The sequence below is a fragment of the Crotalus tigris genome, unplaced genomic scaffold, assembly GCF_016545835.1.
Source record: "Crotalus tigris isolate CLP2741 ecotype Arizona unplaced genomic scaffold, ASM1654583v1 scf7180000018048.2368360, whole genome shotgun sequence".
NCBI lineage: Eukaryota > Metazoa > Chordata > Lepidosauria > Squamata > Viperidae > Crotalus > Crotalus tigris.
Genome location: NW_024096794.1, coordinates 678491 through 703869, shown reverse-complemented (window position 1 = coordinate 703869; position 25379 = coordinate 678491). Strand labels below are relative to the sequence as shown.

The 25379-nt window shown below is 37.4% G+C and overlaps 1 protein-coding gene across 3 annotated transcripts; it reads left to right on the top strand.

Annotated features, from left to right (window-relative positions):
• Positions 1–572: 572 nt before the first annotated feature.
• TCTE1 (t-complex-associated-testis-expressed 1) lies at positions 573–24308 on the top strand. Of its 3 annotated transcripts, none has more exons than XM_039347039.1 (5): positions 577–728; positions 16308–16523; positions 17064–17632; positions 20051–20500; positions 23066–24308. In XM_039347039.1, exons 2-5 carry the CDS (start codon positions 16340–16342, stop codon positions 23231–23233), a joined length of 1371 nt encoding a protein of 456 aa, XP_039202973.1. In that variant the 5' UTR covers positions 577–728; positions 16308–16339; the 3' UTR covers positions 23234–24308. The 3 variants fall into 3 exon arrangements, with proteins under 3 accessions (XP_039202972.1, XP_039202973.1, XP_039202974.1); XM_039347040.1 differs by having other exon boundaries at positions 20051–20504; positions 23066–23245; XM_039347038.1 differs by lacking the exon at positions 23066–24308 and having other exon boundaries at positions 573–728; positions 20051–21903.
• Positions 24309–25379: the final 1071 nt, after the last annotated feature.

Here is a 25379-nt window from a genome sequence, read left to right as displayed (position 1 = left end):
TGGGAAAAAAAAAATGTAAACCTAAATATGCCAGTTAAGTGTGCTGAATCCTTATGTAAGCATGGTGAAATCTAGAATGTGACAACTTACCAGTGGGTCAGTCACTCATGTGACACAACATTTAAGCACATTTCCCCCCCCCCCCAAAAAAAAAGAACAGCCATGCCAATCTTGGATCTATCTTGCCCTTCCCACTCCGATAGGAAAAAAATGTAAAAGTGTATCTAGTTTATAAGGTGGATTATTGGACGGGAAAGTGCCATGACACTGGCTATAAAATGCATTGTAAAATGCATGTAAATGTTAGCTTGAAGGATACGGAGTAAAAAAAAAAAAAGCTGGGAGACGGGTACGTTATTCTGACAATCTCACTGGAAGAGATCGTCAACTCTCTAGTAAATTTAAGGAAGAATCAAACGAGCCACAAATAAGACAGAGATCCCCATATTCGACCCTCAGAACGTTGGTTCGATTGTGGGCAATGACTTCGTAAGTCCCGCCCCTTTTCTTCTGGGAAAAGGAGGCTCCTATCAGCCGAGAGGAACCCGAGATCAAATCCCGTCCCTCCGGACTGTTCGTTTGATCCCGTGGCAACGCTTCCTGTTATCCTAGCAACCGACTCGGCGGCCCTGCAGTCCAGTGAGCTGGTACAGCCGGAGGCATCTGGATCGGAACTGCTCGGAGAGAAGGAGCTTTGCGATTTGGGGGCCCTTGACGAGTGTTCGGTTGTAAGAAATCTTTGAAATTTAAGTCACCACCCATGAAAGGGAAATAGAGGCATATAACTGAATAGGACGCTAGAGGCAGCCAGAAGAAATTGGAAACGCTTTTTCGTTTTTATTATTAAGAATTTTGGCTGTTCTTTTTACAAATAGATCATAAGCAAGTAGATGTCACAGACAATTCCTTTATCCACACTCACAAGATCAAAACTTTGCACCCAATGGTATAGGGATACCCACCCCTGAATTTATTGAATTAACATCACGCTAGGAATTCTTACTTCCCCCATTAACTAACCACACACTTCAAGCAACATATTAAGCTAACATATGGCTGGCTACTTTGTGGTGCAGTGTCTCATAGCAACATTATCACCAGAAGTTTGGATAACAATCCTCAACTTCTGAAATAGTTTGTACTCACAATTATTACAGATTGAGTTCTTAATATGGAGGGATGATTTTATATATATGAATAGCAAACTGAAAGTGCCAGCTAATATTCTACTTCAGAATTACTTTTAGTTTGATGCTTTCTTGGTATATGAATTTAGTGCTGGAATTGTGGTTGAAACACCTGAAAGTCCCTACTAGATCCTTACTCTTTCCTTCTTATTCTACCCCTCCTTAGCTTAATTGAATGATGTTGACCCATTAGCTGTCATAAAACATAAACTTACCACTTTTATGTCAAATGTGACTTATATTTATTTTGTAGGGCAGCTTCTAAATAGTGATGTGTAGCATGAATAATTTTAAGAAATACAACGTGCAGTTATTGAGTGCAAGGGGCCTTGGAATTCATCTAGTCCACTGTTTTTCAAACTTGGCAACTATATGTTCTGTGGACTTCAATTCCCAGAATTCCCCAGCCAGCAGAATTCTGGAAGTTGAAATCCACACATCTTAAAGTTGTCAAGATTTAAAAACATTGATCTAGTCCAACATCCTGTCCAGTGCAGGAATTTATTGCTTAAAAATAAAATTTATTATCTTTCATTACACTTATGAAAACTATGACTTTGATGTTATTTCATAAGATAAATGAAATTTTTCAAAATATGTTGTGGATTAATTCTAGTGGATTTCTGGCTTCTTTTCAGAAATTCTCTCCTCTAAAGCTACTGGATTAAATTCTTCGGAAAATTGTCTTGACATGTAGAAGTTCAAAGTTTTTTTGCTAGTATAATTATTAAATAAATAGCCTATGAATGTATTTATCTCAGCATAATCATCTTGAGACCCTGAGTGTACTTATGCTAGGCCATTTATTAAATAGTAATATAATGTGGAGGGGGTTTAGCTGATTAGTAAGCTGGTCAACTCTATTACCCTTTGAAGATATGAGAATAATTTTTCTGCATTTCCATATCTGAATCTAAAGACTGGAACAACAGGGTTATTACTGTTATTACTTTTTCTACACTTTGGCAGGGTCATAGTCTATGTATGATGTGGAAGTCAGTACATTACTTTCTGTCTATTTATGAATGTAGATGAATTTGAGTCAAAGAAAAGTGCAAAAGTATTTACTTCCCTATTTAAACAATACGGAAACAAAAAAATAGAACTCCAGTGAGAATATATAATTGCCACATACTGAATTACTGTGAATTAGTTCAGTGTCATAAAATGATTCACCACAAAACTGGCACATTTCAGTTCCTCCAACATTTGATCATAGAATTGATTCAAGCACTTTGCTATGAAGCAACAGCAACTTTGTTCTGTTACATTTATGATCACACCGAATATTTTCTCAGGATAGAATGAGACATATGTGATTTCTAAAAACAAAAATACATTTTAGAACTCTGTGACCCTAAATTCCAATAGCTCTATCATTTTACCGTCTACTCAAATCATTGGTTCTCTGAACATTTTTAGTGACACTCGGCTATATTTTCTTTTAGTTTTAAATTTTAATGTAGCCACAGAAAGCCCATAAATTGTGAAAATGAATGCACAATATTTGTTTAATAGGATATTCTAGTAAGCTCCTTTAGAAATTCTGCTTTTTTGTCAGAACTGTATGCCCCTTGTGTACGCTCTACACCAGGGATGTTAAACTCAATTTCATTGAGGGCCGCATCAGCATTGCGGTTGCCCTCAGGGGGCTGGGTGGGTGTGGCCAGGGTGGATGCGGCCTACTGGGTGGGTGTGGATGGAGTGGGTGTGGCCTACTGGGTGGGCATGGCCAGCTCTACATCGTTCGTATCAAGGGTGCCTGTGGGGGCCTGGGCAGGAGTGGGATAGATCTGAGGGTCTCTGGCAGAAGGGGGTGGCACCGGGGCAAGTGCCCAGGCATGGTCCACTGGAGGAGCCTCACTGTTCCTCTCAGGCCATGCGGGGGGGTGGCTTATGGAGCTAAGACTGAATGCGTTTCAGCATAGATGGCCACCACAAAATTGTACATTGGCTCCCTCCTGGCCGGCCTGGGCCAAGGCCAAGGCAGCGGGGGCTGTTCTCTCACTGTTTCCCAGATGGCTTCGTGGGCCACATGAAACCAGCCCCCGGGCCTTGTGTTTGACATGCCTGCTCTACACAGTAGCAGTTCAAATATCCTGCTTTCCTATCTTTCAAACTCTGACACAAACTCAATTTGGCAGTAGTGTAAGAAAAAGTCCATACTTGCCTTTACCATGTCATCTTCCTGACAAGGACAAGATGCTCTCTTGCTGAAGCCTGTTATATTTTTATGACAACTGACTCTCGGCTATTCAAATTTATGTTGTGGAGCAGAAAATCCCAAGATTGGAAGGTATAATTAATTAAGTACAAGGAAGTTCTTCAATGCCTGTCTCAGATTGCCAGACTGGAGGGTGTCACAAAGAGAAAGCAGCAAAATTTGTGTTTATTTCACGAAATATACATGCCTTACTCTCTTTTGACTGATTATTCAGAAAATTAAGATACCTACAGATCAAATTGTTTCAGACCATTGAAGCAAGTGAATTTACAGTATTTTCTGTGTGGGGCTTTAATCTAATTTTAAAATTGATTTATTGATAGTTATTTGTTTTTTTAATTGATTCCAAGCAAATCAGCATTCTAGCACACTACTACTGTATATCTTTGTTGTTCTAATAGTCCTTTGAGTTAGCCTGACTCCTGGATTTTACATAGACAGGTTTTCTTGGCAATATTTTCAAAATGGTTCACCAATATCTTCTTAGGGACGAGAGAAAGAGATTATTTTCAAGTCATCCAATGGCCTTTGTGTTATAGGAAGAATAAAACTCTGGTATCCCTGTTCCTAATCCAGCACCTTTAACCACTACACCAGATTGCCTCAAATAGCTGGATATTATACTATTTGGATTGCATATTGAATTTTTTATTATTGATTCCGTTCTCACAGTTAATCTCTGCCCCCCACGCCTGATCCCACAGATTTCTGGAACTTAGAACCCAGCAATACTGTGTGTAGAAGGTCTTTGACAATATTGGACAAGGGTACATGCAGCATTATAGACAACTGTTATTTTTTTTTTTTAATTGAAAGTTTTATAAATTTTACAAAAAGAGAAAAACAATACAAAACAAAAGGCAACATATACAAAAAAGAAACTAAACATTACATATATATATATATATATATATAAAAAAAACCCATCCCCCACCCCTCACAAAAACCCTCCCTTCCCCCCCCTGAGCTTCCCAGAGCAGAATATAGGCTTAATTAAAAATTAAGAAATAAAAATAAAAAATTAAATTAAAAAATTTATATTTATATATATATATAAAAAATATCTCTATATATATATAAAAATAAAACTTATAAAAAAGCTATGTGATATTTTTGTATACCCAATCTAAATTGTATAAATTTTATCCATTTGTCCCAAACAGCAAGGAACTTCTCTTGCGTTTGTTGCTTTAAGAAAGCCGAAATCTTTGCCATTTCCGCCAGATAAGCTACTTTAAGAAACCATTCCTGCAATGTAGGCAAAGATTCCTTCTTCCAATATTGTCCTACTAACAGCCTAGCGGCTGTAATCAAATTTAACATCAATACAACCTCCTTTGTATCACAATCTGTAACAATGCCTAACAAAAATAATTGCGGAGTAAATTTTACCCTCCTTCTAAAAATTCTCTGGATATTCCACCATATTTTGATCCAAAATGCTTTTATCTCTCTGCATGACCACCAAATATGATAATAGGAAGCATCCTTATAACCACATCTCCAACATTTGGGTTGCACGTCAGGGTACATAAGAGACATTTTTTGTGGATCAAGGTGCCATCTATAAAACATTTTATAAAAATTCTCCCTAAGGTTCTGTGCTTGTGTAAATTTGACATTTCTCACCCAAATGGTTTCCCAAATGTCCAATGAGACTGGGACACCAAAATTCTGCGCCCATCTAATCATACAATCTTTAATTAATTCCGTTTCTGAGTCCATTTCAACTAATACCCCATAAATTCTCTTGATATGGGTTTGTCTTTGATCCTTGACTTGCTTAATAAGATTTCCATCTTCTCTAAGAAAACCCAATTTACAATCCACCTTCCATTTATCTACTAGTTGCCTATATTGAAACCAAGAATAAATAATATTTTCTTGCGCTAAATCTTCCCGTAATCTTAACTGCCAGTTTTGCCCATCCCATCTAAGTAACTGACTATAAGACACCATGTCCATTTTTACTCCTCTTTTTATTCCTTCTATCACATGCCAAGGTATAGCCCACAATGGAACTTTAAAATCACTTTTATAATATTTTCTCCAAATCCTAAGTAAAGAAATTCTTAAAATATGAGATTTAAAAACCCAGTCCATTTTTTTATTAAATATTAAATAGGCATGCCACCCATAAAGTAAATCCCATCCCTCTAAATGAAGTATCTCAGGATTTGTCAAATTTACCCAATCACTGATTAGTGTTAAGACCACCGCATCGTAATATAATTTCAAATTTGGTACCTTAAGTCCACCCCTCTCACGGAAGTCTTGCATAATTTTAAACTTAACCCTTGGCTTTTTCCCTGCCCAAATAAATTTATTAAGACCCTTCTGCCACTCACTTAAATTAATCTCATTTTTCAAAATCGGTAACATTTGAAACAAAAAAAGAAACTTGGGTAGAATATTCATTTTTATCACTGCAATTCTTCCCATGAGGGATAATTGCAACTTCTCCCAATTCTTCAAGTCCTTCTGTACCCTGACCCACAACCTTTCATAGTTATTTTTAAATAATTTTACATTAGAAACAGACAACATCACCCCCAAATATTTTACCTTATTAACAATCTCAAAACCCGTCAAGTTAGCCAAAATCTGCTTCTCCTGACTAGACATATTTTTAGGTAAGATTTTAGTCTTATTTACATTAATCTTGAAACCCGAAACCAAACCATAATGATGAATCAACTGTAATAAGTTTACTGCAGAATAATCAGGTTGCGACAAAGTAACAACCAAGTCATCCGCAAAAGCTCTCAACTTATATTCTTTTTTGTTAACTTCTATTCCTTTAATTTCCTGAGACTCTCGAATTTTGATCAATAATATTTCCAGTGTTAAAACAAACAACAATGGCGATAAAGGACACCCCTGTCTAGTACCTTTCTCTATTGTAAAAACCTCCGACAAACCTCCATTAACAATAAGTTGTGCCATTTGTTTTTGATATATTACCGTAAGAGCTTGTAATATCTTTTCGCCAAAATTCATTTCTTCCATTACTCTTAGCATAAAATGCCAATTCAATTGATCAAATGCTTTTTCAGCATCTAAAAATATGAGCCCTGCAGGAACTTGGTTGTTCTTGTCTAAATATTCTAATAGATTAATAATTTGTCTAACATTATTTTTCATATACCTTCCTGTTATAAACCCTGATTGATCTTTATGCACAAGATGATGCGCCACCCTCATAAGCCTATTTACCAAGATTTTTACAAATATCTTATAATCCACATTTAAAAGAGATATAGGCCTATAATTTTTTGGTAAAGTAAGATCTTGATCCTCCTTTGGAATCAATGATATAAAAGCACTACGCCATGAAGGAGGAATCTCTAAACCCTGTAAGATACCATTAAAAAGATCATTTAATGGTTGGATCATCTCCTCCATTAAAGCTTTATAATAAACAGCTGTTAACCCATCCGTACCCGGTGCTTTCCCTAGTTTCAATTGTTGAATTGCTGAGGCAATTTCCTCCTTAGTAATTAAGCCATTAATTTCATGTTTCTGATCCTCAGTCAGTTTAGGAAAACTTGCCTCAGCTAGATATTTATTTATATCTAGCAGTTGCACATTAGTAGATTTGTATAACTTTTGATAATAATCCAAAAAAGATTTTTTAATCAATTCCTTCTGAGAAACTAATTTACCCTTGTAATTTATTTTCTCTATTATTCTCTGTCTCTGTTTCTTTCTTAATTGATAAGCCAACCATCTCCCAGGCTTATTAGCATTACAAAATGTATTTTGTTTCATAAACAATAAATTGGTTGCCGCTTGATCTGCTATCAACATATTAAATTGTGACCTTAGTAACTTTACAGATTCTTTAATACTTTCATCAGAAGGATTTAGAATCAAGGCCCTTTCTTTTGATTTAATTTCATCTTCAAGTTCTCTACGTTTCTGAATCTGCTTCCGCTTATGACAATTATTCATTTTTATCAAAACACCACGCATAAATGCTTTACCTGCATCCCATACCATTGACATTGAAGTCCCCTTATACATGTTCAAAGCAAAATAGTCCTTTAAACACTCCTTTAACTTTTGAACATTCTTCTCTTGTCTGAACAAATTTTCATTAACTCTCCAGGATCTCCTTTCCTCTTTCTCTTGAGTCAGCTCCATCCAAACTGGGCTATGATCCGTCAGTGATCTAGGAAAAATCTTTACATTCTTTACTTTATTATACAAATCCGTAGTAATCAAAAAAAAGTCAATTCTTGAAAAAGATTGGTGTCTATCAGAAAAAAAAGTGAAATCTCTCTCCTCTTGATTACATTCCCGCCAATAATCCCTTAATTCCCAGTCTTCCTTCATATCAAAAAAAGCTTTAGGTAACCTTGCTTGTTTAAGAAAAGGAGAGGAACCTTTCTTGTCCCTTTGTATATCTAAGACACCATTCCAATCACCCATTAATACCACTGATCTATAGTCAAGCAATGTTATTTTTTGATGTAACTGCTTATAAAATTGTTCCTGTTGTTGATTTGGAGCATAAAGTCCCACTATAAGTACTTTCTTACCATATATACCAAGTTCAATCATCACATATCTCCCCTGGGGATCTGATTCTACCAGACAAGCTGGTAGGTTTTGTTTAACATATATAACAACTCCCCCTTTCTTCCCAGGAGCAGAAGATATAAAATGAGATCCCAAACGAGCATTGACTAAATATTTCTGATCTTTAAGTAAAATATGAGTTTCCTGTAAGCAAATAACATCATTGGTATGTTGCTTCAAATAATAAAAGATTTTTTTCCGTTTCTGAGGAGAATTCAATCCATTAACATTCCAGGTCAAAAACTTTGCCATCTCCCTTGGCACGCAGCCTGGAGAAGACACCATCAAGATCTGAAAGAGCTGCATGTGTTGCATAACTCTTGGGTCTTGCTCCTCCCACCGGCGGTGATGCACTTCCAGAAGAATTCTCTTTAGGCTCTTTTTTACGTTGCTCCTTCTCTTTACGCTTATAAGCTGCACGAGTCATCCTCTGCTCTTTAACCTCCATCTGGCGTTGCCTTTCAGCTTGTATCATCCCAGCGGAAACCAAACCTAATGCCTCAGATTGCTGCTCGACTTCCTTGCCACTCGGAGATTTCTGACCAGATGGAGTTGAGCCTGCACCCAGGACCGAAGTATAAAACTCTCTAGCTTTGTCAACTGTATTCAATCTGTAGCGTGTCCCCGCATGGCTCAAAACAATACCCATCGGAATTTCCCATCTAAATGGCATCAATCTAGCTTTGAGCTCATTGGTTAAAAAAACGAAGTCTTTCCTGCTTCTTAAAATTTTGGATGGGATTTCCTTTAGAATGATAACATCTTGGGCAGCAATCTGAAATCTTTTATTGTAAAAGGCTTGTATAATCTCATTCCGCAGGGACTTCTTTGTAAAATAAATCACCACATCTCTAGGCAAATTCTTCTGCTTAGCAATCCAGGAGTTAAGTCTATAAATTTTTTCCACTTCTCTATGTAATTCTCCTTTATCCATATCCAAGGCCACTGCCAGATCAGTAAGGACCACCTCCACCAAATCTTGATTCATATCTTCCTTGAGGCCTCTAATCCTCAGGGCATACTCCATCTGTCTGTACTGAAACATCAAAATATCTTCTTGTGAGGACTCCACCTTCCTTTCCACATCTTGAATTTTATCATCAAAGGAATCAACTTTGTTTTCCACTTCCTCAAGCCTTGCATCGAGCTTAACCACCACAGTAGCCAAGCCTGAAACTGCTGCAAGTATATCTTGTCGTAAATCATTATTATTTTCTTGCAATTTAGTCTTTATCCCCGTTATCTCTTCTTTAAGATCAGATTTAATTTCTGATTTAATCTGTGAGGCAAATTGCTTCATTTCCTCTCTCATTTGAACTACAATCTCTCCCATTATGCCTCTGACCTCTTGTGCTGAAAGTCCAGGCAGAGGGGGGGAGGGTGGTGGCTGAGCCGGTGGTACATGTTTAGATTGTTGTTGTAATTGTGCAGTGGAAGTTATAGGAGAAGAAACAACCTTAGGTATTGAAGCAGGCTGCTGTCTCTTTGAAGCCATTTTAAAAAGCGCAGTTCTCACTTCCCTTTCCCCTCCACACAAGAAGGGAGGAGGAAAGAAAAAGAAAAAGAATTTAAAAAGAGACAAACTATAGTCCTTGAAAATCCAGAGAAAATCCAAAGAATAAAAGATAAAAGAGCAAACAATTCAAAAGAAAAAATTCTAAACCAAAAGCAAAAGCAAAAGCCAGTCCTTAGAAAGGGAAAGTAAAACAAAAGGGAAAGGAAAAGAAAACTCCGACACTTTCAAAACGCCATCTTAAATCCTTTCACTAATATAACAAAGAAAAGGAGGAAAAATAGTAAAAATCAAATAATAAAAAAAATAAACACCTAAAGTATATAACAAAAATCCTTTAAACTGCTCCGTCCGTTTAAAAATTACTCACCAAAATACTATAAACACGGAGATAGAAGCGGCGGTTTCTTTTGCTTCCTAGGAAGCAAAAACAGCTGGGAGGCGGAGATCAGCAGGAGCTCCGAGGGAACACTCCTTTCACCCCCTCTAGAAATAAATCCAGAGGGGGTTTAGGGGTTCTACCTCTATTCCTGCGTTCTCTGTCCCTTCCGAGCCGCGGGCCAGCTGATGCGCGCTGTGCTCCGCGGCTCCGACACTTCCCCAGCTGGACGGCTAAAAGATAGCCGCCATCACCGTCGCCTCGTACCGGAAGCTCGACAACTGTTATTGAAATAGCTTTGTATCTCAACAATAATGAAATGCCTGCAAGCAAACAACCAAGCTCAGAGAACACAAAGGACTCCACAATTGTAATTATATTTAAATTCATTTGTAACCCGTCCATGACAACAGCAAGTTATTAGGTGAAATACTAGAGACATTTGTTTTCCACTGATAAGGTTCTGCTGGAATTTTGCAAGAATTACTTCTATTTTCAAAGGCTGTCAATATGTGTTGGGAAGGAGAAAGAGGTTATAAAATTGCAGAATGAATAGAGTTTATAATTACAGCATATGTTGCAAATTGTGTACAGTGATATATATGAGTGTGTGTGTGTGTGTGTGTGTAGCTCCCACTGCAAGACTGGAGGTTACTTTAAAATTCAGAGGAAATCATTGAATCAGAAATTTAAAATGACACATTAATTAGTATGATGGATTACATCCCAGAGTTCTGAAGGAGCTGGCAGATGTTATCTCAGAACCATTGTACCATATTTTTAAAAAATCCTAGAACACCGGGAAACTGCCAGAGGATTGGAAAAGAGCTGATATAGTTCCCATCTTCAAAAAAAGGGGGAAAAAAAACAGCCGCAGGAAACTACAGATCGATCAGCCTAACATCAATACCTGAGAAAATACTGGGAAAAGATAATCAAAAAATAGATCTGTGAACATTTAGAAACAAAGCTATAATTAGTAGTCAGCAGGGGTTTGTTAAAAACAGATTATGCCAAGCCAATCTTATTTCATTGTTTGACAGAGTGACTAAATTAGTAGACCAGTGAAATGCTGTGGACACAGTGTAGTTAGACTTCAGCAAAGTATTCAATGAAGTAGACCACAATCTACTTCGTGAACTAGAAAAATGTGGAATAGACAGCATCGCCACCAGATGGATTTGTAACTGGCTGACAAACCATACTCAGTGAGTATTCCTTAGTGGTAGTACATCTACATGGAGGGAAGTAAGCAGTGGGGTACCACAAGTTCTGTCTTAGGCCCAGTACTTTTCAATATTTTCATAAGTGACATAGATGAGGGAATAGAAGGGTAACTCATCACATTTGCAGATGACAGTAAGCTGGCAGGAATAGCCAATACACCAGAAGACAAGCTCAGGATCCAAAAAGATCTTGACAGACTTGAGCAATGGGCCCTATCCAACAACATGAAATTTAATGTGGAGAAAAGCAAGGTTTTACACCTAGATTGGAAAAACCAAAGGTATAAGTACAGATTATATGAAAGTGAGCTCAAAAACAGTAACTGTGAAAGGGACCTTGGAGTCCTAGTGGACAATCACTTAAACATGAGCCAGCAGTGTGCAGCAGCAGCCAAGAAAGCTAATATCATCCTTGGTTGTATAAACAGAAGCATAGAATCAGAATCATGTGAATTATTAGAATCGTTTTATAAATCCTTAGTAAGACCACACCTGGAATACTGCATCCAGTTTTGGTCACCACATTACAAAAAAGATGTTGAGACTTTTAAAAAAAAAAGTGCAAAGAAGAGCAACTAAGATGATGAAAGGCCTAGAGACAAAAGCATATAAAGAATGGTTACAGGAATTGGATAAGACCAGTCTAAAGAAAAGAAGGACTAGGGGTGACATGATAGCAGCATTCAAGTATTTGAAAGGCTGCCACAAAGAAGAAGGGGTCAACTTATTTTCCAAAGCACCAGAAGGCAAGGCAAGAAACAGTGAATAGAAAGTAATCAAGGAGAGAAGCAACCTGGAATTAAGAGAAACTTCCTAACGGTGAGAACAATTAACCAGTGGAACAGCTTGCCTTCAGAGGTTGTAGGTGCTTCAGCAATGGAGGTTTTTAAGAAAAGACTGGACAGCCACTTATCCAGTGGTATAGGCCTGCTTGAGCTTGGTCTAGACTCTAGAAGATCTCCAAAATCCCTTTCAGCTCTATTCTGACTGATTTATAGTATGCATGGAAATGTTTTTCAACTTAAAGGATTCAGGACTGCACCATAGCCATTAACTACAACTAGCTTTTAAAGAAATAATGAAGCATTTCTATGATAGTTCCATTTGTTAATTATTAAGGCAAGGTTCTTGCTCTATAAACTCTACAGAAAAGTCATTGAAGGCTATTTTCATACATTATATATATATCATGAAAAACTGACTGATGGAGAAGTGCATCAATGTTTTCTTATAAAATAATTCTGTATACTATACTATATGGAACCTTTCCATCATAAACTTATGTTGTTGCATTGTTCATGGTGTTTTAATTTATAAATAATTGAATGATTTAATTTTAATTTAAATAATTTCTATATGCTTACCTTTCATAAACTGCTAGCAGATAGTGGGTTTTTTCTATCTTATCTAGTAATTTGCAGGGATTTTGCTTCTCAAATCTTTACATGATAAGTAGTAGCTCTTCTGGACTTATGTGTCCATCCATATCAATGAAATTAGTGCAACAAAATGTCATTAATGTAGTGTTGATCATAGTGGCCATATAAGTGGAAGCAATAAAAATGTCTACTTGAGGAGTTAGATTGTAGGGGTTAGAGGTTTTCAAAAAGTCAATATGGCAATTGCAGCAATGGTATTGAAACCATTACTGTTTGTATACTATATATTGATATTCTAAGCATGTGGGTCAGAGTTTAAATTGTGATGTCATGACTACCATCATGATTTTTGTGACATGTCCTCCCAGATGCCCTCAATTACCATTGTATATCATTACTTTGCTACAGCACCTACTGTATGCTAGAAATGTGATCAAGGAAGTTATCAGTAGTGAAGCAGAAATCATTTATTGTTATTTCTTGCAGGGGGGAATGGGTAGCATTTTTTAGATTTCCATTCTTCAGATTTATTTTTGTTTTCGTTTATTTCTTTGGTGCCTTCTAGTTAGTGTTGACTCTTAGTGACTGCCAGTACTAGCTCAAGGCAAGATTTCATCTAGCCAGGAAAAACCAAAGGTACAAGTATAAATTAGGTGAAACCTGGCTCAAAAACAGTAACTGTGAGAGGGACCTTGGAGTCCTAGTGGACGATCACTTAAACATGAGCCAGCAGTGTGTGGCAGCAGCCAAAAAAGCTAATACAGTCCTTGGTTTTATAAACAGCGACATAGAACCAAAATCACGTGAATTGCCCTCTTCCTAGGGCTGAGAAAAAGTGACTGGCTCAAGGTCACCTAGTGGGCTTTATTTATATCCGTCATGGTATCCCCATTTCTAGCTTTGTGCTTTAACTATTGGTTCTCCTTCTTCAGATTAAACATGGAAATACAACAGCCAATCATGCTTGAGGTGTGGAGTGTAGCTATACGGATAGGGAAACTGAACATATCTCTTTGGGTGCATGAGAGGGGCCGTGTTCAGGCAATCAGAATTCAGGAAAATTCTGGCTCATTTGCTTCAGATAGGGAACAGGCTGGAGAACTGGTTTCAGAAATGGTGATTGTATTCTTTGAAAATCCTGGAGAGGGGGTAGAGTGACTGGAAAGGAGCAAATATAGTCATAATGTGAAAGAAAGGGAAGGGGTGACAGAAAATTACAGAGCAGTTAGTTTACTATCTCCTGAATAAGTGTTAGAACAGATGGTTGGGTGAAATGTTTGTGACTAGTTAGAAAAGAATCTCTGACATTACCAGGGTCAGCATAAGTATGTCAAAAAGAAGTCTTTTTATGACAGTAACTAGTTGAATATATCAAGGGAATAATAAGGTTATAGTAAAAATTGATCTTAGTGAAATATTTGTCAAAATCTCTCATGATATTCTTGTGGACAGGATGAATAAATATGATGTAGAAAGTACTGCATTTTAATAGGTTTGCAGCTAGTTGAACGACTGCACTAAAGGATGTTAATAATTGGTTCTGCACTGATCTAGAGAAAAGTATAGAGTGGAATCTCCCAAAGCTCTATATTTGGTTTTGTTATTTGCTATCTTTACAAGTGACCTAAAGCAGAGGTCCCCAATCTTTTGGGCACCAGGGACTGGTTTCATGGAGAAAAGTTTTTCCACGGATCGGAGAGTGTGTGGTTTTGTGTGCTGCCTGTGTCCCACAGATGGGGCTTTGCTTGTTTGTGCGGACCAGTTGCTGGCATGCCGTGGCCCGGTACTGGTCCACGGCCCGGGGGTTGGGGACCGCTGACCTAAAGAATGAAATAAAAGGGATTGGCTAACACAACCAAAGGGGATTGGCTAACACAACCAATTATTCAAAATGGTTAGGAAAAAAACAATACATGAGAGAAAAGAATTTAGAGCTGCTAGTGAACTAACAGCTGGACATCAAACAAGTACAGTCATGCAGCAGCTAAAAATGACAGTAAAACCTGGGGCTACATTAATAGAAGCATTCTGTTCAGTTTTGTCTGGACAATTTTTACTATATCCTTATCTTCCGTATCATTTGCATTTTCAGATATCAGAGAAGTGTCCTCCACATGTACAGGTTATTGATGTTTCTTCCTCCAATTTTAATACCACATTTCTCTTTTTCCACTCCAGCTTCCTTCTATATATATATAGAATTCAGCACATAAGTAGAATAAATAGGAGAAGTCAAAGTCTAAGGCAGTGGTTCTCAACCTTTCTAATGCCGCGACACCATAATACAGTTCCCCATGTTGTGGTGACCCCGAACCACTTATACATCACCGGGTGCCAGGGGCGTGGCCAAAGAAAAGGGGAAAAAATGGCAGACAGCCTTGTTTGGCGATTCCCGTGAAATGGTCGTTCGACCCCAAATGGGGTCCCGACCCACAGGTTGAGAACCACTGGTCTAAGGAGAGTGTATATAGCCTTGTCTTACTCTTAGGCTAGCCTGGATCTAGTCTGCCATTTCCCATTGACTTTCCTGTCAGAAATCTGTTGGGAAGATTGCAAATGGCAAGCATGTGACCACAGAATACAACCATCATAAATGCACAATGTTTGCCAAGTGCATGAATTTATTTATTTAAGAAATATATATGGCCACCCACTCATTCTCAGTGACTCTGGGCAGCTTACAAAAATCAAAACAACAGTAATAAAAAAGCAATAACCCTCCAATCATAATCATGTGACCCGGGGGAACTTCCTAAGTGTGAGGTCCCTTTTCTCAGCACCTTCGTAACGTCAGTCACTAAACAAATGATTATAAAACAAAGACTGTATTGTTCCTCAGCATTTTCTAAAACCAACTTGAATACCGGTATTGACACCAAAGTTGTGAGTTGGGTGGCATACAATTGTAATACATTATGATTGGGTACTATGCAGTTGGATTCAAGATCTGAGACTGATGGAAATTTAATAATTTAAGTTATAACTAAGGACCTAAGAATTATTAAGGTAGCATCTAAGAATATAAGCAGTTCCAAGCAGGATGGTTTTATTGTTATGGTTCATCACATAGTCAATCAGATATTTAGACTGGATTTGGCATTTTTATCTGCCTATCAAGTACTTCCCAAGGACTTTCCAGATGTTATTCTTTGATGATATTAAAGGTATTGTTTCAGGAGCTGCCTGCAAGTAAAACTGCTTTTTGCAATGAGTGGTGGTGATTTTGTCAATGTCGAAGGTGATGGTGCTCCAGATGTTTTGGAATTGCATTTAAGGTGTCTATTACGATTGCTACTATCTTTGCTTTCTTTTAGCACAGTTGTTCTATTTCTATTTGCAGGTTTTTGTATTTTGTGATTTTCTCTGGTTCTTTCTCTTCTATTATGTTATTTCCAGGTATTATCACATCCACTATTAAGACTTTTTTTGTCTTTCTTATTGACAATTGTTGAGTCTGGGGTGCTTATCTGTTCTATTATTATTGGTGAAATGGAATTGGACTCATTTTTTTAAAAAAAGTGGATTAGAACCCCTAAATGTTTCATACACACACACACACACACACAGAGGTTTGCAGTATCAATGCCTGCATCGATGGAGCTAATTATTGCCTGTACCATACTAAAGGTTTAAATAAATGCAGCTATAAAAGATTTCCCCAACTTCCTTTTTTTGTGATCTGCACCAAATATTTTATTAGTACTAGATAAAATTTTGATTTTTGGTTCTTTTTGTAAATATTTCTTCAATGAGTGGTAGCTGTAGAACTTTAGTGACTATTCAGTTTGCACCAAACTTTCTTCCATTCTAATTAGGGGACAGAGAAACATTACAGCAGCACAGCAGGATGCAGGAAAATGTACCTACAGAGGTCAGTGCAGTTCCTCCTCCAAGTCATGTAACAGTAAGAAATCCTGCCGCTAATCCCCGACGAATGCGACGACTTATTGCTGAAGATCCTGAATGGAATCTAGCCATAGTTCCACAGCTCACAGAGCTCTGCATCCAGCACATAATCAACAATTTTGAAAGTAAGTCACACAGCTTTCCTATATAAACTTGCTTGCTGAAGAAATATCATTTAATACAGTTTGGAAATATCTGTTAGTGAGGGTCACCTTGCTGAAGAAATATCATTTAATACAGTTTGGAAATATCTGTTAGTGAGGGTCACCTGAGGAAAAAGGAAATTAAATGGGATGACTTTTTAAAATCTGTTAAAACAGTTGTACCACAGACTAGATTTCTGCTAACATTGCTGGTCAAATCATTTAATTCATAATTTTGCCTAATTTGAATAATTGCCATCTCTACTGTAGCACAGTATATGAATTCTAAAGGTAGCCTGAAATTGATTTACAGTAAATTATTCCCTTTGCCTGAGAATGGCCGTTTTGTGAAGACAACTAAATATTCTTAATAATGTTCTCATCATACTCACCAAACTGGGAAGATTTTTTTTTAATGGAAGACATATTAAAACAGCATATATGCCTACTCTAAGTGACATATAGATAAATTGGTGAATAGCTCTCTATAATCCCTTGTAATCCCAATTTCTTTCCAACCAGAGAATCCTATCTTGGAAAGGCTACTTCGTGATCACCAAAAGAAAGTGCTAGAAAAGATTTCCACAAGCCTACCCCTTACTGTGACTGCAAATTTGATCAGTGATGAAGGCTACTGGAAACGGTGCTGTACTGGAAGATGGACAGTTTGTGATGTATCTGCCTATGGAAACAGTTGGAAACGGATGTTTTTTGAACGTCATTTGGAAAACATTTTAAAGTTTTACATTCCAGATACTACTAGTCCCAACGAAGTTCTGGATCTCATTCCACTCTGCAAGGAATATGTGAAAAAACTAGAGATTGACCAGTTCCTTCCACCAGTGAAGCTGGATCAAAAGAAGGAAGATGAAGATGTCTCTGATACTGAAAGTGATGCTGGACTAGATGAACCTTCTATGGACCATTTTGATTTGAGCCTGCTTGTTCCTGCACTCCCTCATCTTGAGGAGCTTCATCTTTCATATGGTGTTAAAGACTGTGGCATGAATTTTGAATGGAATCTTTTTGAATTCACTTATCGGGATTGTTGCTCACTGGCCAGTGCTATTAAGAAATGCCCAACTTTAAAAGTAATTTTTTAAATACAGTATTATAGTCTTCTGTAATCTTAAATATCAAATGAGAAGTCCTCAAAATTGTAAACTAGCCCGAATCATGGTGTGACACAGTTCTTCCATGGTATAAAGGAATTTAGTGCTGAAGTTGGGAAACTTATGAAAAAACCATTAAAAGGGGGAAGGAGGAAACAGGCCATTAAAGAGGCTGTTGGAGGAGCAATTATACAGTCCAGAGACTGAAGCAAGCATGAGAGAGAAACTCAGAATAATCTCACTTCATTCTGTTTAGTATGGGGGGGAGGGGAGCAGAGAAAAAGTTAGTTTTTCAAAAGCCTGCTGTTATACACCTTTCTCAGGCTTTCTCAATAGGGCTTCCATAGTTCTGCAAGAGGTTGCTGGGGTTCCACAAGAAATTGTGATTTAAATATATATATATATATATATATATTGATCTTCACGTGCTGTGCAATGCTAGCATTCATACTGGTGGGAATATTTATACATTGTGATTTAGGTGCCAGCCTGTTCTTTCGCAGTTTTAAATGTTGCAAAATGTGGATTGTATAGATTAGACGTAATTTGTTTTGTGAAGTTCTCATATATACATATTTTGTGTTTGATTTTTATGCATTGGCTTCCCAAGATGGACAATTATTTTGAAGATTCCTCCAGGGTAAAAATGTTAAGAAAGTCTGCCCTGCAACAATATAGCAGTATTCTTAGAATATCTGCAGTGTCTATTTCTTGAGCATTTTACCTCAAAGGGTTGACATTGATCTTGAAAGCCTCTCCTAAATTTATCTTCAGTCTTTCTTACATTAAACAAATTCAAGACAAGTTTATTTTATTTTTTATGCTTGTTTTAATCTCTGGATATCCAAGTCTCTCCCTAATAGCTCCTTCCTTCCTTCACCTGTTAACAGATCTTTTATATCTTTCTCAAGGTCAGCTTTAAATTTCTTTACATGCGTCCCAATCTGTTAAGGATCATGAGAGAAGGATCTGGACCTTTTGATTCTGCTATGATGAATTCATGGCTTTTACATCATACAGTTGCCAATGGTATTTATTTCCAAATAAAAGTCAGATAAAATAAAAGCCTAGGACAGTGCAATGGCTCAGTGGTTAAGATGCTGGGCTTGTCGGTTGGAAAGCCTACAGCCCAGGTTTGAGACCTGAGCATCGTGCAATGGGGTGTGTTCCAGACCTAGCCCCAGCTCCTGCCAACCTAGCAATTCAAAAGCATGCAAATGCAAGTACATAAATATGTACCACTTCGGTGAGACGATAACAGCGCTCTGTGATGTCATGCTGGTCATGTGACTACAGAAACATCTTCGGACAGTGCTGACTCTATGGTCCTTGAAACAGAGATGAGCACCGCCCCCTATAGTCGGCAACAACTAGCAGAATAAAATCCTAAGATGAAAACTTAGGATTCCTAAAATTGCCTCAGGGTTGCTCAGGGCTGGCACAGGGCAACTTCTACTGTTTACTTTACTTGTGTTATCATAAATATTCCAAATAAAATCTAGATTAAATTGCAGAAAAGAAAGTTTAAAACTTCTCTTCCATTAGCATGCCACTTCAATCCAGTTTATGGACCAATACAACTTTTGAATAAAAAATTAAAACCATAAGGAAATGATAAATTCAAACACTGATCTTAAAGGCTTCTTCTAAGGCAGTGGTTCTCAACCTTTTTAATGCCGCGACCCCCAACCGGTCATAAGTCGAGGACTAAACCGGTCATAAGTCGAGGACTTTCCCTTTTTTTGCACACGGCAGCGGAGGCCTAAAGCGAAAAGCTTTTATAAAACCCAGCTGAGGGCCTAGGACTGGGGTGACGATGCGCATGCCCACAGAGAGGTCTCTGAGTGCCGCCTCTGGCACCCATGCCATAGGTTCGCCACCACTGATCTAAGGCACAACCACATTTACTGTTTTATTGGTTATTTAAATGCCAATATAAACCCTACTGTTCTGATGCTGCTGCACAACTGATAATGTGATTTGCCTCCTCCCATAAAATGTAGCTAAGGGAATGAAATAGAAACAAATAATTTTCTAGGGCAGGATAGACTCCATCAGACTCAAAACTCTATATGATTCAAATCCACATTTTGCGGCCCAGAGCCACCCCTTGAACCATAATTCTTTAATATTCCATGGTTTCTCACCAGTTTTGCCACTTTATAAATAAGCATATCACAGGGGGGGGGGAGGAATCCATTCTCTTCTCCTCCCAATTCACCCCTGTTCACCCCTGTACTTGGCCTGGTCCTCAACTGTTCCAAAAATCTTACGTTTTGCCCTTAGCCACCAAGCACCCTGCCCACCTTGTTTTAGGCATCTAGAGTGAAAAAAGTGTCTTATTGGAAATACGTTAACATCTTTATAAATGCATGTGACCTTATTGTGTTTGTGTAGGTGTTCAAGCTGACCCGGAGCAAAGTGGATGATGACAAAGCCAGGATACTGATCCAACACCTATTAGACCACCCTTCACTGGTAGAATTAAACTTATCCCACAATTTGATTGCAGACAGAGGAGCACGAGCTATTGGCAAGCTAATTAATCGCAGTAAGATGGTAACCCTTAACATCTGTGATAACAGGATTCGGGCACAAGGAGCCCAAGCTATAGCTCATGCACTGTCCAAGAATTCTATTTTGATGTCACTCAATTGCCGCCTCAACTGCATTGAGGATGAGGGAGGCCAAGCCATTTGCCATGCTCTGCTGCTTAACAGCACACTGACCACTCTCCACTTGGGTGGCAATGAATTGTCAGAACCAACAGCCACTCTTTTCTCTCAAGTCTTGGCTCAGAACACTACTTTGTCTCATATCAACCTCTCCTGCAACCACATTGGACTAGTAGGTAACCTTTCTGAAATGGGAGTATATGTTTCTTACACAGTGCTTAGATTTTTGGAAGTATTGTCGTACAATCTTGTCAGGAAATTAGATATGAAGGATAAAGCTGGGACATTGGTTGGGAAGAAAATTGGTCTGGTCTACACATTCAGGAGAATTCCTAGATATAAAAGGCATCACAGAGACAAGTTCTTAGCAGAAAGCAGTTGACTTTTCTTCTTGCAGAAAGCAAGTCCAACTGATAAAATTTTACCTTCTCAATTTTTGGCTATTTTTTTAAAAAAAATTGCAGTTGAAAACCCTGACAAATAAGAATACTGATGAAGTTTATGCTGATAAAGAAGAAAGAAACATACTTTTTTTTTTTTTTTTCTGGAGTCCTTGAGTACTTCTTGGCAAGAATCTCTAAAACATCCTTTTCTACATTAGGCAGTTATTTGCTAAGGTGCCTCAAGTCCAAAATAGGTAGCAAAGCAGAAAATGCCTCTGTGCTGGATGCCACTTCCTATAACACTTGTGTAGGAAGCAGAGCAGATAACTGGTCAACCAGCAATGTGAGGAGAAGCTGGGTGAACCAGCATCAATGCTCTCATTTAAGAACTGGGTAAACTGTAACACAATGAGGAGGAGTCTTTTTGATCTAGTGTTGGCTTTTGTTTTTAGAAAGTTCAATTTGCAATTGTATCTGCAGATTGAAATCCTATAATACAATATATTTTTTCACTTCAGATGTAGTCAAATATCTCATTTTTTTTATCATTCTGTGGCAGATTAAATGTTGAACGAGACAGCAAGTTTGGTGTAATAGTGAAGGCATTAGGCTCAAAACCAGGTGACCTGATTCTACTCCCAACCTGGGCACAATGCCAATGGGGTGACTTTGGGCTGGTCACTTTCTCTCGGTCCTAGAAAGGAGGCAATGGCAAACCACTTCTGAAAAACCTTGCCAAGAAAACTGTGGGGACTTTCCCAAGGAATCTCTGAGAACCAGAAATGATAAGAAAAAAGTGTTGACCTGGGTAGTTTCAGGCTTATTGGCTAAACTTATAGTACTGCAGAAGTTATCTTTGTTGCAGGAATCAACTTAGTGAACAAATCAGTCTGGTTTACTTCTGTAAATACATAGCTTGCAATTCAGCATTAGACACCATTTTACTTAGATTAAAAGATGTAACTTCCTTATTTCCATAATGTTAATAATTGTAACATTAAGTTACGGGCATTTGCCAAGCTTGGCTTTTCAATAGAAGCATTTTGTTGCTTGCCTTGGATTTCAGACATTGCTTGATTCTCAGTAGATGTCTCTTCCCTATTTTGGCAGTCAAACCAGTATTTAGACTATCAGCATCCAAATAGCTTATATTACCAAATACGTAATGCTCACATTCATTATAACATTAATATAATTTCAGAATACAACTAAAATATCAATAAGAAACCTTCTTTATGGCTATGCAATTAAATAAGTTTTCAAGAAATGACAATATATCTTTTGATAGCTGAAAAGATTTAATGTAAAAATACAAATACAAATACAAAAGAGAGGTATTCTCAATTTCCAGATGACTATTATATGTAATCATTAATCTAACTTTGTGATTAATTTCTTTATTTTAAAAAGTATAGAATTCAGAACAGGGAATTAATGAAGACACGTTAGCTCATGTCAAAGGATCACCAGCTTGATTTCATTCCTCAGTTTCAATATTATTCCTGACTACTTTGTCACTGCCTTTAAAATCTATCTAGTAGCACATGTGTCATGGTGTCATTTGATAATTCTCATTATGCCAATATTGTTCTTAATAGACTGCATAGGTGCATCAGCATTAAAGGAGTTAATGGATTTTTTTACTCTTTCTTCTTGCATGTCAACGCTTTGAAGGATTGCCTACCACATCCACCTAGTATTTTCTAAGTAAATCCTTTATTATCTCCTGACAACATAATGAAGCAATAGGCATATCTCACTGTCATTGCATCTTCACAACTGAGAGCATAATCCATAATCCATTATGTGAGCAGTTATCTTTAAATTGCAGAAGGTTAGCAAAAGTGCAGCATCATGGACAGATTTGGGATCACAGTAACTCAGAATAAAAAATATCCAAACTATCCTTTACTCTGTTCTTTTTAAGCTTAAAAACTACTGGTATTCATTGCAGCTGAGTCTGCCCTGAGAAATATTCTAGGCTGCTCTGATTCTCCACACAACAAAGTTGAAAGCCCAATCATCCCAGAGGAAGGGTATAATTTCAGTCTAGGTTTTGGGAAAGAATTTAAGTGCCCTGAAAGTTCAGAGAAATACTGGAAATGAGCTAGAATGAAGCCAGCCCATTTTTTTTCAGCATGACATACCAGGAAAAGTGTTCAGTTATAAAAACGTCTTAGAGGTATTTGGTGAAAATGAGTTATGGATTGGGGGGAAATATGTGCACATTTTACAATAGCTCGAAAGGAATTTCAAGAAAAATGTTCTTCAGGCTACTTTTGTACATTTTAAAGTAATATTTAGGTTGTGAAAGCCTATTTGGTCTTCATCCTAAGTCTCTTTATTGATTTCAGGATGGAGGGAAGCAATTGTTGGAAGGCATGTCAGATAACAAGACAGTAGTGGAATTTGACCTCAGACTGGCGGAAGTGGGACAAGAGAGTGAATATCTTATTAATCAGACTATAAAGGCCAATCAGGAATTAGCTCGTCTCAGAAACCGGCACCATTCCACCACATAACATGGACCACAAACTACTGAGGAAAAACAGCCTACGTAGTATAGTTTTAACGTTGCCTCTACACTTAACATTTGTTTAAGCATCTGTTTTTAGATAATCGTTGTAGTCAAAGCTATTTGTTCTCAGCTTATGACTGAATGGATGTAACTCCATATTCTTCTACTAGTTTGGTGAAATTTTTGCACCTCTCTTGGATTCATGCTCTTGGATAATTAAGTCTGTAACTATGCCAAGAATGTAACTGAAATAACCATATGCTGCATCCCTATTTAGATTTGCTTCTTTGTTTTTTTTTTATTCCTCTGTTATTTTTCTTTGGTCAATAATTAAATGGTAAATTATTCATAATGTATAAAGCACAGAGGGAATATTATTTATAATTTAACCATTCATTTTAAATAGTTTAGCTTGCCTTTCTGGAAACGGAACTTTATACACTAAATATGTAACAACTATTGTTGTTAAACAATAAGAAAGAATTCCAGGTCTAATACTTCTTATCAATTATTGGATTTTATTTAAAAAAAAAATTTGATAGAACTTAACTGTTTTTCTGTTCTTCATTTACTTCCTATCTCGCTTTTACTCCATTATTTCTCTTCTATCCTTTTTATTCAAAATATTTTCTACTAAATTAGAATATGATAAAGTAAGCAGTAAGGTAGATTTTAAAAAATAAGTTAAAAGATTCAGCTTTTCCTAGGCTTTATTTTAAATCACATCACCTTCTAAGGAATTGATAGCACAAGGCTCAGTCCAGGTGCTATTCTACTATTTTCAGTCTCCTTTCAGTCTTAATGAATATCAGCATTAATGCAAGGAAAGCTTCAATTTGAGCCACAATGAACGATGCTTAATGTGAGAATTAGAAATTGCAAGATCAGAAGCTAAGGGCCTAAATCTAAATTGGTCTGTTATAAATACAATACATGGCCCTCAGCATGTAAGTAGGAAGAAGCGGCATAAGATTTGAATCTTGACTTACTAGATCTGACATTATTGGTGTGAATCATGGAGTTGGTTTACTTGATAGTAATATTTATTAGTATCTATAATAAAACTATCTTATCAAAAACTATGTCCTTGAATATCTGCCTCTGAACTTTCTAGTTCTGTATCAGTCTATGTACAGCCTAAAATTTAATCCTACAAGTGACCTTGAATTACAGAATTACATAATATACAAACATGTATCAGCTTTAGCTAGTGACAACAAATTTTTATTTTTACTCAATTAAACTTGGGCCGAGACGTGTATTGTATTTCTTCTTCTTCTTCTTCTTCTTCTTCTTCTTCTTCTTCTTCTTCTTCTTCTTCTTCTTCTTCTTCTTCTTCTTCTTCTTCTTCTTCTTCTTCTTCTTCTTCTTCTTCTTCTTCTTCTTCTTCTTCTTCTTCTTCTTCTTCTTCTTCTTCTTCTTCTTCTTCTTCTTCTTCTGCCATATCCATTATCAGATGTTGGCGATCATGTTGGTGATCCTGCTGCTGAGTTTTGTCCAAACCAGTCCCTTAGATTTTGAAGTCACGATGTTCTTCTTCTGCCTGGACCTCATTTGCCTTCAATCTTTCCCTGGAGGATTAAATGGAGTATGCCATATTTTTCTGGGTGTCACATCATATGTCCGAAATATTCTAATTTTTGTTTTTTAATTGTTTTGATGATTTCCCTTGGCTTTCCCAGGCGGCTTATCACCTCCTCATTTCTGATCTTGCCAACCCAGCTTATATGTAACAGCTGCCTGTAAATCCACATTTCAAATGCTTCTAGTCTCTTCAGGTGACCTTCTGTCAGAGACCAACTCTCTAATCCAGTGGTGGCGAACCTATGGCACGGGTGCCAGAGGCGGCACTCAGAGCCCTATCTGTGGGCATGCACACCGTTGCCCCAGTCTTAGGCCTTCAGCTGGGTTTTATAAAACCTTTTCGCTTTAAGCCAAAAAAAAAAAGATTCAGTCACTCAGTCAATTTCAACTTCTCGCGGGAAAAAAAAAGATCTTGCAAAGTTGGAATTGATTGATTGAACTTTTTAGTCCCATCCAGTCTGCCATTACCACCGCAGCTATGCCCACCCAATGGGCCACACCCCCCAAATTGACTACACCCAGCCAATAGTCCACACCCACCCAGCACCCGACGATGCATAAGTGGG